The 17,671-nt window shown below is 44.6% G+C and overlaps 1 protein-coding gene across 2 annotated transcripts in view; it reads right to left on the reverse strand.

Moving 5' to 3' along the window:
* SERPINI2 (serpin family I member 2) overlaps positions 1–17,671 on the reverse strand; it is a 42,867-nt gene that overhangs the window by 10,335 nt on the left and 14,861 nt on the right. For both annotated transcript variants that reach the window (XM_083739679.1, XM_083739678.1), the window contains exons 3-7: positions 14,866–15,093; positions 12,976–13,170; positions 9,526–9,721; positions 7,102–7,199; positions 5,810–5,896 (exon numbers count right to left, since the gene is read on the reverse strand). In XM_083739679.1, coding sequence (XP_083595805.1) covers positions 5,810–5,896; positions 7,102–7,199; positions 9,526–9,721; positions 12,976–13,170; positions 14,866–15,093 — 804 coding nt within the window. The remainder of the gene's footprint in view (positions 1–5,809; positions 5,897–7,101; positions 7,200–9,525; positions 9,722–12,975; positions 13,171–14,865; positions 15,094–17,671) is intronic.

Below are 17,671 nucleotides of genomic sequence, written 5' to 3' on the forward strand. Positions count from 1 at the left end.
TTGCCCTTAAACACCAGAGAACAAATGAGAAATATAGGGCTTAAGTCATGGACTTACAAACCCAAGTGATAATTTAGGGAGGGCTGTGATTTTTTATGTGTCCCATAGAATTTTATGGTGCTAGGGCTCTGAATTTTATAGATAAGGATAATTCCCGAAACATGCGTCATTTCTTATAAAACGTGAGCTGTCCAGAAAGGAAAAGAAAGCCTAAAGCAGCCTTTCTCAACTTTGGGTTTCCAAATGATGTTGGATTACAGTTCCCATCATTCCTAGCTAGGATGCCCAGTGGTCAAAGATGATGGGAAGAGATATTGTTGCCATCCATCTGTCTGATGGAGTGTGCCTTCAGGGGTGAAGTCAAACTGCTGCATTAGCAGCATCAAAGTGACCTCCCCAGGGTGCAATCCTGAGCAGTGTGTATGGAGGTCCTGGGCTGCCCAGACGACAAAACCCCACTTCTCAGCCCCACTGGAAAGCAGAGCAACAGTCAAACAACATCTACATGGCAGCAGGTTGGGGAAGACTGGTTTAATATGGCTTGGTCAGTCAAACAAAGGATGCTTTTCAAGAATAAGAGTTCTATCAGCTGTACATATATGCCAATACCTGGTTGGGATTCCTTTACACTAGCTCATTGCAGCCATAATTCCTGATTGCCTGCACTTCTAGCATATTCTGCCCCTCTACTGAAAGCATGGGGGTTGGGGTGGAATCAGCTGCTGAGTGATGGATAAAAAGGAATGTTTTTTGAAGTGTCAGGTACTTGAAAGGCAAACAGCCAATGTGTGTGGGAAACAGTTTTCCAAAATGCTTAAATGAATGCATAATACCATCCAATTGTCACATCTGACATGTGTGGATGTGACTCTCCAGGGTAGGAATGTAAGAGGACATCATTTTCTGTTCGGCTATTTTTGTCACATGCCACAATGTTTCTGTTCCAGTGCTGTTCGTCTTCCACCCAAAATATGTTATTCCTTACTGTTGAGAAGCTGCATAATTTATGTGATTCACATAATCAACTGTGCAATCAATTATATAAATCAAATGTGAAAATTGCATAGTTACATTGCCATTATGTCATTTCACCCCATTCATTTAAATGCAAAGGAAGTGCAATGCAGATTGGGGGGGACGGGACCATAATCAATTACATATTGTTTGTGGACTGAGTCAATTAGCTCACTCAGGACAGCATGAGACTCTTAAGGTTGTGGGTTCAAGCCCCCTGTTGGGCAAAAGATTCCTGTATTGCGGGGGGGGGGGCGGACCAGATGACCCTCACTGTTCCTTCCAACTCTACAATTCTATGATTCTATGAAAGAGACGGGACGCGGGTGGCGCTGTGGGTTAAACCACAAAGCCTAGGACTTGCCGATCAGAAGGTTGGCGGTTCGAATCCCTGCGACGGGGTGAGCTCCCGTTGCTCAGTCCCTGCTCCTGCCAACCTAGCAGTTCGAAAGCACGTCAAAGTGCAAGTAGATAAATAGGTACCACTCCAGCGGGAAGGTAAATGGCATTTCTGTGCGCTGCTCTGGTTCACCAGAAGCGGCTTAGTCCTGCTGGCCACATGACCCGGAAGCTGTACGCCGGCTCCCTCGGCCAGTAAAGCGAGATGAGCGCCGCAACCCCAGAGTCGGTCACGACTGGACCTAATGGTCAGGGGTCCCTTTACTATGAAAGAGACATGAATTTCAAATACCAATCACATCCACTAGATTGCTTTCCCTTCCAGGCATGGGGTGGACAAATGAATGTATTGCCACTCCCTACCTGGGGGTGTTGGAGATCAAACATGGGACCTTCTGAATGCAAAGCAGTTGCTCTACCCCTGAGCTACAGCCTATAGAATTTGCTTAGCTAAATCATCTGCAAAGCTCCCTCCTGTCCTGTCAACTGATGGGATATTCCAGTAGAAAAAGCATAATATTTTATAACCTACTTCGCTCAGCCATCATGAACTGTAGATCAGTTTCATGGCCAAGGGGACATGATGCCTATGTATTAACATAGCCGAATGTGTCACAGATTAACAATATTCCTTATACCTTTTTAGTAAAAAAAGAAGATTTCCTGTAAGAGATCAAACCACCATGTGCCATCAGTTAAGCCTCCAAAATATGACTCAGAAGAAGAGAGAAGCAATTGTTAAATCCTGTTAAATGCTTTTCACTTTTCGGATCACCTACCGTTCTGAGCAAAATCTTTGCAAGTGGAAAATGAGTTACAACATTCTCCCCCACCCGCTCTGCCGCTTTATAGTTACAAATCATCAAAAGGCAATTGAGCCATTACTGGGAAATTCTTATACACCACACCGTTGTTTTATAATATGGCATTTTCTTTAGGGATTTCTCAAAAGCTATCAAGGATAATAACCTGCTAGAGATGCATTGAGTTGAAGAAGTTGAAATCTCAAGATACGGCTCTCCATTTTGAAACTCATTTGAAGGACATATTTGTGACTATATTCACTTTTAACTATAGTTATTACCTTCCCTGCAGGCATTTGTCAAACTGAAAGTTTAAAATGGGCCACATAAACTGCAAAATGTGCTTTAGAAGAGTGGTTTAAATCTGAAAATACATTTGCCTTTTCCCTCTTTTCTTTTACTTTTTAGCAGAAGGCACTATGATAGTAGTGAACTACGCCATTAAACTAAATATCAGCTTTTGTTCAGATTCTTATTAACACCCTTGCTTAAGTGAAGGTAATCATTTGCAAAGTGACGTTATATACTGTACCACTTGCATACAAATATGGCATACAAAGCGCTCAGCAAAGCGGGCACACTCCTGTCCAGGGTTCCTGAGCACCACAGGCATTCAAGCCTTTGATCTGTACTTCTTCCAACTGTGAGAAAAATTGGGCTTGCAGAAGGGGTCCAGATCATGTAAGCCAGTCTGCCACATGACCCGGAATACCAGGGTTCAAACTGCCACTCAGCAATGAAGTTCACTAAATGACCTTGGGCCAGTCCTCATCTCTCAGCCTAACCCATGGGTAGGCAAACTAAGGATCTGGCCCAATCGCCTTCTAAATCAGATGGTCCATGAATCAGCGTGTTTTTATATGAGTAGAATGTGTCCTTTTATTTAAAATGCATCTCTGGATTATTTGTGGGGCCTGCTTGGTATTTTCACATGAGTAGAATGTGTGCTTTTATTTGAAATGCATCTCTGAGTTATTTGTGGGGCATAGGAATTCATTCAATTTTTTTCTTCAAAATATAGTCTGGCCCCCCACAAGGTCTGAGGGACAGTGGACCGGCCCCCTGCTGAAAACGTTTGCTGAGCCCCTGGCCTAACCTGTGAAGCCAAGGGCTCAGCTGCACTTCTACTTGTCTCATGCCTAGACAGCACATGCTCAAGTGTTTTGCTTCTGCTTTCTAGACATGGGTCTGAGCAGTTTCCTTCATGCCCCACTCTTTTCCCAGGGTTAACCCACTCCTTAGTGCTAAATTGGAGCAAACATCAATCCAGAAAAAAACAGAACTACTGTTTGTTCCGATTGGGTGCTAAAGAGTAGTTTTCCCCAGGAGAAAGCCATGGGACCAAAAGAAAGTGTGCATAAACCTTAAACAGAAAGGGTTCCAAGGATCAGATGGAGAGGGAGAAAATCGTGTACATCACCATCTTGAGCTCTTTGGGGAAAGGTGAAATATAAATGTCATTAGGGATAGGCAAATCTGTCAGTTTTGGTTTCTCTCAGTTCTTCGGTTTTCCAATCTTAAATACAGTTCTCCAAATTTGCACAGTTTATGATTTTTTTAAAGTCCTTGTGAAACTCCACCCACATTTTAGTGTGCATTTCTCTTTATACACACCTTTGTAAGCAATTTTGCCTAAGATACATAGTTTGCAAAGCAATTTCTCCTGACATCAATTCTGGTATGGTGCTTTCACTAATATATGCCTTTACCCTGTGAATTTTTATAAACATCGCTTAACTGGAAAAATGCATTGCTAAGGGGAGATCGTAGGAACGGCCCTTTAGGATGCATATGCATGAGCTCAAAAGAATACAGCAATTTTTCTCTCCCATAGGCATATAAGCATCAGCCCAGCCATAGTCTGACGCATGTTCATTTAAAGTACTTGCACACTGAACAACAATGAACTTCACATTAGATTGTGCTCCATTGGCCATTGCATTCCTGAGAGATGTCTGCAGAAGAACTTCCAGTGAATTCAGCTCTTAAACAGGAAGAACCTTGGAAGACAGAGCCACGTGGCTGACTCCCAAATAAGTGTGAGTTCTAGGACTGCAGCCTTCAGATCATAGAAATTCAGGCGGCATCTTTTGCATCGCTCTAGACTGCTGAGAAGCACTAAATATATTCCGATGTGTCTGGAAGGCTACAAAGTCATTAATTATTGATGCCACTAACAAATGGCTCCTCTGAGTCTTGACTTTTAGGCCCCTGTGCTTTGGGGGCAAATGCGTTCTGCCTAAATTATAAGTTAACCAAAGGAAAACCAGAGGGCTAACAGAATAACAACAGTTCAACATCTCCTCTCAAATTAGGACCGTGCCCTCTACTGCATCCTTTGTTTTCTTGCCCCAGTGAAGCCCAGCAAACTCCAACAAGCTCCAGACCTGAACTGGTGCTTGTATAATGTATCTCCAGTCTCTAAAGGATCCTCTTCTTCAGCTGCACATTAGTGAGCTGCATAAAACTTGCTTGGATTCCAGGGCTGGGGGGGGGGCTTTTCTGTGGTGGCCCCAAGCTTGTGAAATGCTCTTCAATGGGAGGCCCACTAGGCACCTTCATTACATATCTTTAGGTGCCAGGTAAAAACATTCATCTTCTCCCAGGCCTTTGTTTAATTTGTCAATCTATGGCCTTTTAAACTGCGGGGGTTAGGGGTGGGGTTTTTTGCTTGTAGTAACTATGTTATATATTTGTGTGTGTTTTGTATTGAAAACCACCCTGTGATCCCTGGATGAAGGGTAGTATATAAATTGAACTAATTAATAACAACCTATGCTTGTTCATATGCAGCTCAACCTCCAGCTCCCATTCACCCCAGCCACCATGACCAATGTGTATGGATGATGGTACTTGTAGTCTAGAAATGTCAGGAGGAGGAAAGGTTTGCCATGCCTGCTGTAGAGCATTTGTCTCTTCATTTCCCAGGGCTCCCCTGTCCTTACCCTGACATGCAGCTTCCTTCCATAGACATGGATGTTAGTGGCATCCATAGATGTATGGAAGTGAGAGCTGGACCATAAAGAAGGCCGATCACCGAAGAATTGATGCTTTGAATTATGGTGCTGGAGGAGACTCTTGAGAGTCCCATGGACTGCAAGAAGATCAAACGTATCCATACTGAAGGAAATCAGCCCTGAGTGCTCACTGGAAGGACAGATCGTGAAGCTGAGGTTCCAATACTTTGGCCACCTCATGAGAAGAGAAAGCTCCCTGGAAAAGACCCTGATGTTGGGAAAGATGGAGGGCACAAGGAGAAGGGGACGACAGAGGACGAGATGGTTGGAAAGTGTTCTCAAAGCTACCAGCATGAGTTTGACCAAACTGTGGGAGGCAGTGGAAGACAGGAGTGCCTGGCGTGCTCTGGTCCATGGGGTCACGAAGAGTCGGACACAACTAAACGACTAAACAACAACAACAAATTATTTCCCATGAGTATTATTGCCCACAAGTGTATACACAGTTTAAAAAGTACAACCCTTTGACCTTTTGGGCACCTAACATCAGCTCATCCCATCCAAATATGGTAGCCTAGATCTGGTCATGAGACATTCGTCCTGATAAACCGAATAAGATCTCTGTCATGTCATTACCGGCGGATGCTGCTGCTTCACTCCCATCTTCATGCACCTCAAAACAGACTTTTTGAATGGCTTTAGAAATGTGGACATCAGCAGAATCTGAGAGGGGACATGAATGATAAAGAGTTCACATATGATGCATGTGTCGTTATTAATCTCAATCCTGCCTATAGAGAAGGGGGGAAATCACATGGGATTGTTCAGAGCAAAAGACGAGTCTTATGCAGCCATCCGGTCTGCAACACAGCCAACCAGATGCCGAAAGAGTGATCACAACTTGTCTCCTGCTATTGTTACCCAGTTACCGATATTCAGAACCTCAGTTCCTGGAGGTAGCATGCAGCCTTCATGACTAGTAGTCCAGTCAACCTTGCAAGGTGCCAAGAGAAGCGCTCCCTCGAGGTGTGTATTCTGCAGTTACTCACTTTCCCACGTGGGACAGTGGTGAGCAGTTCCCGACATCTTCCACTGCTATACTGTAGCCAACAAAAATCCAGCCACTGTTACCACAGCTGCTATTAGACTCCAGACATTTCTCTCAGAGACTAATGGCAGTCTCTGGTGCTATTAGGAAATTCCCCTCAGAGGCTAAAGGCAAGCATCTGTGTGTGGATTTTTGTCAAGTGCACAGTGGGTAAGGAGAGCATTTTCAATGTCTGCATGGTCCCAATAAATGGGTGGGCTGATGTGGGGTGGAGAGATAAGCTGACATTAATTTTTTTTAAACAACACAGCAGCAATTAACATATTTTGTGTCCTGCCATGTAGTTCAGCCCCGAGAGATTAGCAACAGTTTCACGGCTGCCTCTGCTAACATTTTATTCCTTGAACATGCCTTCTCCTGAGAAGGAACTTCCTCATTGGCCTTGAATTTTTCACAAAGTGATTTGTGTGCTGTTGTTCTTTTAAAAAAGAGGGACATGAACATTTGCAACAAAACTTTTAACAAACTTCAAAATTCCTTAGCTGTTTCACCTAAGGAAAGACCACCTTTCACATGTGCTTCCCTCTGAGGTAAAAAAAAAACGATGTGGTAATTCTGTTCTGAACATTGTTCCTTTTCATGCCTTTGCTTGAAATCTGGGGTGAGATAAGCAAGGATTCTGTCACAGAATAATAACCCCTCACTCTTTTTATATAGTTTTAAAAACCCTATATGTTTAAAAAGCAGGGTGTTCCTTTGTCCTTGAACGAAACACTGAAACACACTTTGTTAAAAGTACATGATTACAGCAGACAATAAGGACCGAAAACACAGATAAAATGTTCGCAGCAGCAACCATCAGCATAATAAATCAAAGCACCTGTTATTCCAGAAAGGTCACAGCCATTATTAAAAATCTCAGTAACTTTGAGAGGCTGGATAATCTCTTTCAAGTCCACCACTTGCTCTATTTTAAACCTGTAGGAAGTGAACATATAGAATCAGTGTTGGCTGATTCTTGTTAGAACCAGCTAGGTGCAAGTCAGAGACACCAGTAATAGCTGGAGCCCAAGTCAATGAGAGGCAGAGCCAACTAATTCTAATTTTGACCCAGCCCACCTCCCAGCTGAGTTCTACATGGGCAACACAGAAATTAAGCAGGAGGAAGCTGACAAACATTGCTGCCCCCTGACCTGGACATAAGAAAGATGGCGGGGACCTGCTGAGGAAATACTAAAGGTGATGGGACACATTCACCCTAATGGAACAACCTCTACAAAGGTATGGAATTGGGCTGTGCAAAAAAGCATTAAGGTATCCTTGGTCCACCACGGATAATTTTCTTTCTTTATGTCTCAGTTTCATTCAAGCTGGAGAGTCAGAATATGGTGGGCCCTGGAATATCCCTCCCTTTGAAGCAGTTCCATCTGGCCTCCCTTTGCCAATCCTAGATGTGAGGAGCATCTATGGCAATGGGGTTTCACAGTTGGTGATTAGAGGAAGAGGCATGGAGCCTTGGCCCTCTCCAAAACCAGTTGATGAGAAGGGATCTTAAAAACTTCCCAAATATTGATCCCTGTTGGAGGGGAGGGTGTTTTACTGCTTCTGTTGTAAGTTGGATCCAAGGTCTCTGTGGTGAGGAGGGTGTTGTTGCAGATACAGTGGTACCTCTAGTTGTGGACTTAATCCATTTCGGGGTGCCATTTGCACCCCGAAAAATCCTCAACTAGAGCATGTGTGTGGCATGATCGAGCGCTTCTGCGCATGCGTGAAGTGCACCAATCGCTTATGCGCGTGCGCGCGGGGGGAACCCAGAAGTAAACACTTCTGTGTTTGCCGTGTTCGTAAGCTGAAAGTCCATAACAAGAGCAGAACACAACTAGAGGTACCACTGTACAATGGTAAGTAAGGAGTCTGCATTTATCTCTGCAAAGGCTCAGACAGACAATGTCCTTGATGAGCCTATACATGCTTTGCAAGATGAGAGATAAGGAGAAGCATTTTAATTTGTGGGGGAAATATAAATATATATCTAAGAAGCCTTTTATGGCATTTTAATGAGGTTTGGCTCTGGCAGTGTGACAATGCAACACTATATGTGCCTACGCAGGAGTAATTCCATTAAGGCCAATTGGGTTTACTCCCATGCAAGTGGAGATGTGATGGCAGAAGATTTACTACACCAGATAGATTTTGAATTTTTCTTTATAGATATTATATGAAGGCTATGACAGGCGCATTTTGACAGTTTCATTGGATGTATTATGAGGGATATACAGTAATAAATCGTCCTGATTGTAATAAGAGTGGTTGGAGTATAGTAATTGTAGTAATTATTTTACTTGGTTTTTCTGCTTAAATTATGGATTGGATCTAAGTTTGTATCTTTTACTAGCATGCCCTTGGTTCCTCTTTACCCATATTTTAAAGATGAATTGGCTCTATTAACAGGCACAGCTTCATTTGTTCTGCTTTCCCAGATTGTCTTTTCCCCTTCACCCACCCACAACTCTTTGCAGGTGAAAATACAAGGGTGGTGGAGTTCTATTCAGCACTCCAGAAATGATCACTATCTGAGCTCCCTGAGCCCTCCATTTTTACACACTGCTGAAGATTCTTTCCCACCTACTGGTTCATTTATTTTGCACCAGGCTATTTTAAACTTCAGGTTGCACGTATTATGGAACCAGTAGGTCTTGCAGCCTATTCTCAGCCCTTAATTTGAGTGTTTCTGTTCAGGTTTCCTGACAAACAACCAAGCCCTCCTCCAGTTTATTCTGAGCTATACAGGACTCGAAGGACTCAGCCAACCATGCAGTCCACCAAGACACTAGCAACACATGCTAACATTTAAAAACAGACACAGTTGGGACAGTAAGTACAAGAAAAAAGGGATTAAAGCAGGGATGGGAACCTTTGGCCCTCTAGATGTCATTGGACTATACATCCTATAATCCCTGACCATTGGCTGTTGATGGGAATTGGAAGCCATCTACATTTGGGGTGCCATCTCTGGATCAAGGCAGTAAAAGCACATGGGACCATTACCAGCTTCACAGTGCTTCTTGGAGGAATAGACATTTTGTACCTGTCAACTCTTAATATAGGCCCTAATTTCATTTACATTCGCTAGACCAATTAGTAAACACAAACTGCCATTAGCTTAAATAACTGCAAAGCTCCCAGGTCAGTAAATCAGTTTGCCCTTTTCAGTGTCTTAATTCCACAAACTCTTCCACAAGAAGGATTTAAGACCAAAATGGATAATGAGGAAGACCAGATCGTCACAGGGGTCATTACATACCTGGGAAGGCTGATTTCTACATCCTCATCCTCTTCCGTCTCAGCAAACCAGCTTTTCATCAGCTGGGCTGTAATGAGTTTCTCGACCTCTTCTATAGGCACATCTTCTGCTGGAAGGATCAGCACGAAACTGAATTCCTCTCCTTTGTACGGCAGCTCCAAGACTTGGTAGCTGACATTATGGTCAGAGAAATGACCTAAAACAAAGAATAGAAAATGTGCAAAAGTCTTAATTACCGGACTGTAATAGGAGAGAGCTGGCAAAACAAGAGCAAATGAAAGAGGCTTCAGACTATTCATTAGACCACGGTGAAGATTTACAGAGCAATCCAATCCTCCCTTACAAAAGACTGTGGCTGGTTTGGGTTGAATGGAGGCATCCCTCCACTCAGCTATGCCAGCTGAGCCAGCCTCCAGCTGGCTGCCAAATACACAGGCAGAAGACCTACAGGTGCTGCCAGGAGTGTAGGAAGGGGGGCGGGGAGGCGGTCCACTCCTGGTGTCATCTCTATGGGGGGTGATAAAAGCCCCCCTGGGTGGATAGCTGTGGCACCCCCCTGGGCGCCAATCATCGCACCAATCACACTCCTGGATGCTGATTGCCACCCCAGTCGCCCCCAATGGGCACCGATCACTGCACCGATTGTTGCCCTGGTTGGCACACTCCACCCCTGGGTGCATGACATGTGCGCTGTTTCGAGTGCCCAAGTGGCTGGCTCCGCCACTGGCTCCATGGGGCAGCTGCTCCGCTTTTGGCTGGCCTCCATGGCCCTTCTTCTCCTTCCTCCTCCAGGGCTCAGTATGCTTCGCAAGTGCCAGGGGGAGACTCTGCCATGGGCACAGCCAGCCGGGACAGGACACTCTATCACTGAGCTTCATCCCTTCCCCCAGGGAGGGGATAGGGCTGAGTCAGCCTGGGATCCCCTGGCTGGCATCAGGTCCCATCTGTCCGCCTTCCACCATGGCCTGAAGACAAGACAATACTAGTGTTCACACCTATCTCTGTGTTGCATCTTAAATTATGTAAGAGATGCTCTGCCAAGCCATCAGGTTCCGATTTTGCATGTATTTTAGACACCTCTGTAAAGTGAGGTAGCCAGAGCACTTCTGAGTATCAATTTTTTGAGAGTGAGGAGGCAGAACAGTCAGTGGTGGAGCATATGGCCGTGCTGCCCAGGGTGGGCATGCTCCTGAGGGGGGAGGGGCGTGCTCCCAGGAGGGCTGAGGGTGCCCTCCCAGGCACTGGATAGCCACTCAGGTGCACGGAGCGGCACGTGCCCTGCAGCCGGGGTGGAGCTGTAGGCGCCAGGTAGAATGAAAGGCACACCCACCGATCCTGTTTCCTTCCTCTCCCCTTCCCACCCCCTCGCTTGCCTCCTTCCCGTCCTGCCCCCTGCCTGCCTGCCTCCTCTAGCCAGGAGCATGGGGCAACAGTGTCACACACGCCCGTGACTCCCAAGCCTACCACAAGCCGAATGTCAACCCCCCCTCAGGGATAACACCCAGGGCGGTCTGCCCCCACCACACACCCCTTTCTCCGCCACTGAGAACAGTCAACAGCTTTATAAGACCAAGTGGAACCTTATTGGTTCCTTGAGTCACTTGACCATGGCTGAATTGATAACTGCCTTTGGCCATCTGCAGTAATGGCATGGAGGCAGGTGCTTCTCCTGATAAGCTACCACAGTGGTGCAGCAAGTTAAAGCATGGGCACCTCAGCCACGCAGTCCCTGGTTCAAGGCCCCCTACTGCCTTATAAAGCAGGATCAAACTCACTAATAAACTGAAATGCATACATGAGTCCTTCATTTTGGAAGGGAAAGAGTTTGACATGCTCCGTCCATGATTAATTTAACACATCAGGTTAGATTCAGAGAAAGAGACAGAAATAACGAGCAGAGATCTTGAGATGTGGAAATTATTTGTCTTGTACATGCGCATGATTTAATTGGAATGTCACTATTGCTACTTCGCAATTTTGAGGAAAGCGTCCATTGATCTGCTTTGCCACTTCTCTTTGAAAGCGTCTGCATTTCGTGGGGGGGGGGAAATCCCCTGCGAAACACCACACATTGAAAACGGCACTGTCATACCAACACTTCTGTGCTGTGGTTCACAGTATGCGGTGCACTGCCACCAGAAGATTAGAAGAAACGACATTAACAATTAGAAAGGAAGTTTTAAAATGGCACAGGATAGAATGTGATACTTGTCACAGGAAATATTCAATAATTAACTGCAGTGCTATTTTTCTAAAAGAGAGAGAGAGAGAGAGCTCACCATGAACACCTCCCTCATTCTCTTAGAATGGCAATGGCGCCCACCTGAGGGATGCTGGAACAAAGTTCCTGCAAGTTCCCCCTGGGGGGGGGGAGCCCTGAGTGACTGTAATAATGGTAGCTTTGGGAAACAGGTAGATAAGCACACAGGAACTCATGGTCCTGATGCAAGTAGGCTCAGAGTTCAACAGAACCTACTGTACTTTTCCTTGTATAAGACTATGTTTTTTCTTTAAAAATCATGCTAAAAAGTGGGGGTCGTCTTATACATGGGTAGTGCATAGGGTGGGTGTTTGATTGGTTGCTGCCGTGGCTGTCAGCAGCTATTATGTGTGTTATTGGTTGCTGCGTCAGTGGGTGGGCGGGCAATTGGCAGCTTCTGCTGGCAATGGGACAGACAGGAGGCGGATTTCACAATGTGCGGATTTCACAATTTTAGAGGGCAATCCCCTCTAAAAAAAGCTAAACAACCCTGGGTAATCCTCTCCCCACCCTGCAAAAAAGCTCACAACTCTGTGCCACCTCGCCCCATTTTCTTAAATTTGAGTCCCCAAATTTGGGCGTCTTGTAGATGGACAAATACGGTAATTGGCTGATCTGATAAACAGATTGGAATATAATTAACCTTCAGATTTTGCACTTCTCTAAAATTTTGTGATGAAATTCATGTCTCCAAAAGCGTACCAGAATGCATTTATAAAATGTCTATTTTAGGATAAAAGGATATTGAATACATATTTTGTGTTAAAATACATAGTTAAGTAGGAGTTTAGATATTATTTTTGTACAGATTGGTTGTTGTTTTTAAGAATCACACCATGGTGAGGAAATGATATGGAACAGACTTAGGAATAAACACATGAGAAATCGACCCAGAGCAGAAATGGACTAATCTACACATCCATTCATACAAACTCATATACAGTGGTACCTCGTTCTGGAGGTCCGTTCTTAACCTGAAACTGTTCTTAACCTGAAGCACCACTTTAGCTAATGGGGCCTCCCGCTGTCACCACGTGATTTCTGTTCTCATCCTGAAGCAAAGTTCTTAACCCGAGGTACTATTTCTGCATTAGCGGAGTCTGTAACCTGAAGCGTCTGTAACCTGAAGCGTCTGTAACCTGAGGTACCACTGTATATGCATGTGAAACCAAGTGGAATGTCTGAATTACCAAGCTTTGCCGTGAGCTGAAGATGCATCATCGGTATCTCAGTCACGGAACCGTCACTTTTAGTGAAAGGCATCAAACTGGTGTCCTCTGCTTTGAACGTCTGCTTCCAGTCCCCTTTGAAGAAAAGGGCATTCACCAACAAAAGTCTAGTCAAGGAACCAAGGTCTCCACTAGCCACGAGGTTCCTGATTTTACCTGCGCAGAAAGAGACTGTCAGTTGTGTCTAGCTGTTTTTCTAATTGGCCAGGATGCAAATAAAGATAAAATAAGAACAATAGCATAGAATCTCAGAATTGTAGAGTTGGGACCCAAGGGTCATCTAGTCCAACCCTCTGCAATGCAGGGATCTAAGCTAGATCATGCATGACAGATGGCCATCCATCCAAGGAAGGAAAATCCACCACCTCTCACTGGAGTCTGCTCCACTGTCAAACAGCTCTTACCTCTGTCCATTTTAATATTGCTTTCGATAGGCTTTCATTATGTATTATTTGCTGGTGTAATCAAAATTAATATATTTGGAAAAATATATTTTGGGGGGAGTTGAAATGAAATTTAAGGCCAGTTTGGTGGGTGTTGCTTGGTAATACATCAGTAGGGATTTTTGTAAGAATTTAAAGGAATTTCCTTAAGACTAGCAAAATTTCCTAAGAGGACAATTCCCATATTTTTAGCTTTATAGCATTCACTGTGGAGGTGGAACTAAAATATCTTTTCATAAAGAAATTATGCATTTAATTGTTACACCATGACACAAAAATAATTCCATATATATATATATATATATATATATATATATATATATATATATGCAGGTTTTGGTGTCCTCGGGTGTCTTCCCGTGTAAAAGTTGGGGTGTCTAGGCGACGTTTCGACGAGGTCTCACTCGTCATCTTCAGGCTGGTGCTTTCGGCTTCTTGTTACTGGAACAGAGCGGGATCTCAATGTTTGAGTTCCTATAAATACTGTAGAGGGGGTGTGGTGTCTAGCCTCCAATGTTCTGGGCAGAGAGGAAGTTCCCAGGCTAGTGTGTTCTCTGCCCAGAACATTGGAGGCTAGACACCACACCCCCTCTACAGTATTTATAGGAACTCAAACATTGAGATCCCGCTCTGTTCCAGTAACAAGAAGCCGAAAGCACCAGCCTGAAGATGACGAGTGAGACCTCGTCGAAACGTCGCCTAGACACCCCAACTTTTACACGGGAAGACACCCGAGGACACCAAAACCTGCATTCCTGTACCCGTGAAAATCTACGAAAGCAAATATATATATATATATACATAATTTTAAAAGCATTATGCCTAGAACAAACCTGAAGTTTAGGGATCATAAGTGTGGTACTTATTAGGTCTCCTTGGTTACTATTATGGCTTATATGCAAAATGTCAGATTACATTAGTGAAATGAGCATACAAAGCTGGGCTGAATTTTGGAGCTAAAATATCTTTTAAAAGGAGGATAATTTGAAGAGTCTTAAATTGCACTGTGTGCACAGAATTTCCCAATATTTTTTTTCTCTTTTATTCATGTGAATGTGCCTTTAACTCCAGGGCTAGCCCAAGGCATTTTTCCGCATGAGGCAAAAAAACAAAATGGCGCCTCCCCCAGTTGCACCTTCCTTCAGCACTGGCAATGGGGATAGTGTCCTCCACCTACAGTACAGCTGAGGAGCGCAAGCTAGCTTAGGGTATGTGTAACAAAAGACAAAAGAGGGGAATGGACAGGGGCTCAATGTCTCAGGGCACTGCTGCGGCCACCCAATTTTTGCCTCAATCCACCTAGTGGTTGTTCCCACAAGCTCTGCCCTTTGAAAGAAGCAATGAGGCCTAACCAGCATGCACTGGGAAGCAAACCCATGCAAGAAAGGGGCAAGGAGCTTTTTTTTACCATCTGTTTTGTTTTCTACCCAAGTACTTATGGCCTCTGCGGAAGCTTTCGTATCTTGGAAATTCACCAGCTTTACAGCTGTCTGAAAGAATTCCTTGTTGCTATGGAGATACTGTTCTTTCACCATGAATCCTTCTTGAAGGTAGAGGGCATTGGCAAGATTAAATGTAAATGCCTTTCCTTCTGAGGGGACGGAGAACAGTGTCTGAAGCGGCTTGAAGGCTTCACCTGAAGAAAATAAGTGTTAAGAGTTAACATCTTCATTTGAAGAACACAAACCAGCTGTGTAATAGGGTAGTTATCCAATACAGACATGCGTTCATAATCCCCGCTTCCTGGCCGAGGTGCTCCCTAAGGTAAGTCTGCAGCAAAGATGAAGAGACACAACACAAATGCTATTATACCTGGAGCAAAGAAAGAGTAAGAATGGGGAATGGCAAAATCACCTCTCTCGAGAACTGAATTTGCTTTTAAATGAGCCAGCCACTCAGGCAAAATGAGAGCAAAGCCTTGATAAAAACAACAGACGGGTTGGTCCAACATCCCTATCTATTAAGTTAGCATTGATCTGAGAGCCAGAATGGTGCAGAGCAGGAATGGGGGAACTTTCTCAGGTTGAGGGCCGCATTAACTCATGCGACCCAGAGGCCGCAAGCCAGTGGCGTGTGGTGCTAGAGGCAGAAATGGGTGGAGCAACAGGTGCCAACCCTCCAGTCATTCATTTTCCATATGGTTTTCCCAGTAGTGATGTATGGAAGTGAGAGCTGGACCACAAAGAAGGCTGATCGCCGAAGAATTAATGCTTTTGAATTATGGTGCTGGAGGAGACTCTTGAGAGTCCCATCAACTGCAAGAAGATCAAACTTATCAATTCTTAAGGAAATCAGCCCTGAGTGCTCACTGGAAGGACAGATCCTGAAGCTGAGGCTCCAATACTTTGGCCACCTCATGAGAAGAGAAGACTCCTTGGAAAAGACCCTGATGTTGGGAAAGATGGAGGGCACAAGGAGAAGGGGACGACAGAGGACGAGATGGTTGGATAGTGTTCTCGAAGCTACCAACATGAGTTTGACCAAACTGTGGGAGGCAGTGGAAGACAGGAGTGCCTGGCGTGCTCTGGTCCATGGGGTCACAAAGAGTCAGACATGACTAAACAACTAAACAACAACAGTCATTCATTCATTTATTTTACCCCCCCTCCAGTTGTTGTTAGACTATATATCCCATCAGCCACTGGCCATGTTGACGAAGCCTGGCACTGGTCTGAAGACGGTTGGTCTAGGAGAAGGGAAGCCCACATTCAATTCCTTTCCAGCCATGAAGCTCACTGGGTGGCTCCGTTTGAAACCAGGAACCATCTCTCAGCCTAACCTACCTGACTGGTTTGCTGTGAGGATAAAGTGAGATGGCAGGAGGGCAGCCATGTGTATCACCTTGAGCTCCTTTGGGGGGGGGGGAGAAGGGTCACCATGTAATTAATGAATTGGCTATAAACCAGGCCAACTCTGCCAGTGACACAGTCTAGACAGGTGGCTGGAGTGACCCAGTTCAGAAGCCATCTGCCAAGCCACAAGTGGTGCAGACATTTTTATCATCTCCTTGCCGCATGGCCGGATCCTTGGCCCTAACTGAGCTAAAGGAAATCTTTGAGTAGCAAGACGGCACAGCTACCCCATAACAACGCTGTGTATGCATGCACAGTGCATTTCTAATAATAATTTTAAAGTGCATTACAGTTTTTAAAACCTAGCATATGGGTCAACGCCATCAAATTATTTATCATCCTAGTGCACAGTTTTTAACAACCATGCTACTTTGCTGTCTATCTTCATGCCCTCTAATAAAATGCATCAACTTGGACATAAAAGCTACTGGCCATATCCTCTGGAATTGTTCCATTATTGAAGGCGCATCAGCATTTTCTCCTCTTAATAGTCTTGAATGTTTCTTTCTTTTTATTGCAGAAATCTAGCCCTTGCAGATTTAACAAGGGCCCTTTAAATTTTCCCGGATTCGAACTTCACGAATGTATCCTTGAAGGATGTCAGTTCCAGGAGTCTTGAAGGATGCACAGGGCTTCTGAAATGGTTATGGTAAGCTTGTGAAATTGACATGGTCTCAGGGAAAGGGTTAGGAAGGCCTGAACTCCCTCACCATAGCCCAGACATTCAAAACATTGCTTGCTGTTTTGTGTGGTGGTCCCCAGTATTGCTGCCAGGTTTGAGGCAGGGGGCTAGTCAGGGTGCACTGCAGGGATCCTGCCCGTTTCTTGACCCTCCCCCATGTCACCCTGTCACTTTCTGGCCACTTCTGTTATCTTTATTTTAGAGCAGACTTCCCCCAACCACATGCCATCCAGATGTTGTTGTTGTTGATGATGATGATTAATTAATTAAATCTGTATGCCGCCCTACATTCATAGATTTCAGGGTGGTTCACAACATAAAAAACACAAAATACATAATAAAAATAAGAACAGAAACAAACCAAAAAGTCTCCCCTCCCACAACACATTTTAAAAGGGCATCGGATGTCAATCAGCCAAAGGTGTGTTTAAAAAGGAATGTTTTCACCAGGCACCTAAATGTATATACAGTCATACCTTGGTTTTCAAGCAGCTTAGTTCTTGAACATTTTGGCTCCTGAACACCACAAAACCCGGAAGTGAGTATTCCGGTTTGCAAACTATTTTTGGAAGCTGAACGTCTGACGGGGCTTCCAGTTGGCTGCAGGAGCTTCCTGCAGCTGATCAGAAGCCACACTTTGGTTTCCGAACGTTTTGGAAGTCAAACGGACTTCTGGAACG

Source organism: Podarcis gaigeae, assembly GCF_964106915.1.
Source record: "Podarcis gaigeae genome assembly, chromosome: 5".
Lineage (NCBI taxonomy): Eukaryota > Metazoa > Chordata > Lepidosauria > Squamata > Lacertidae > Podarcis > Podarcis gaigeae.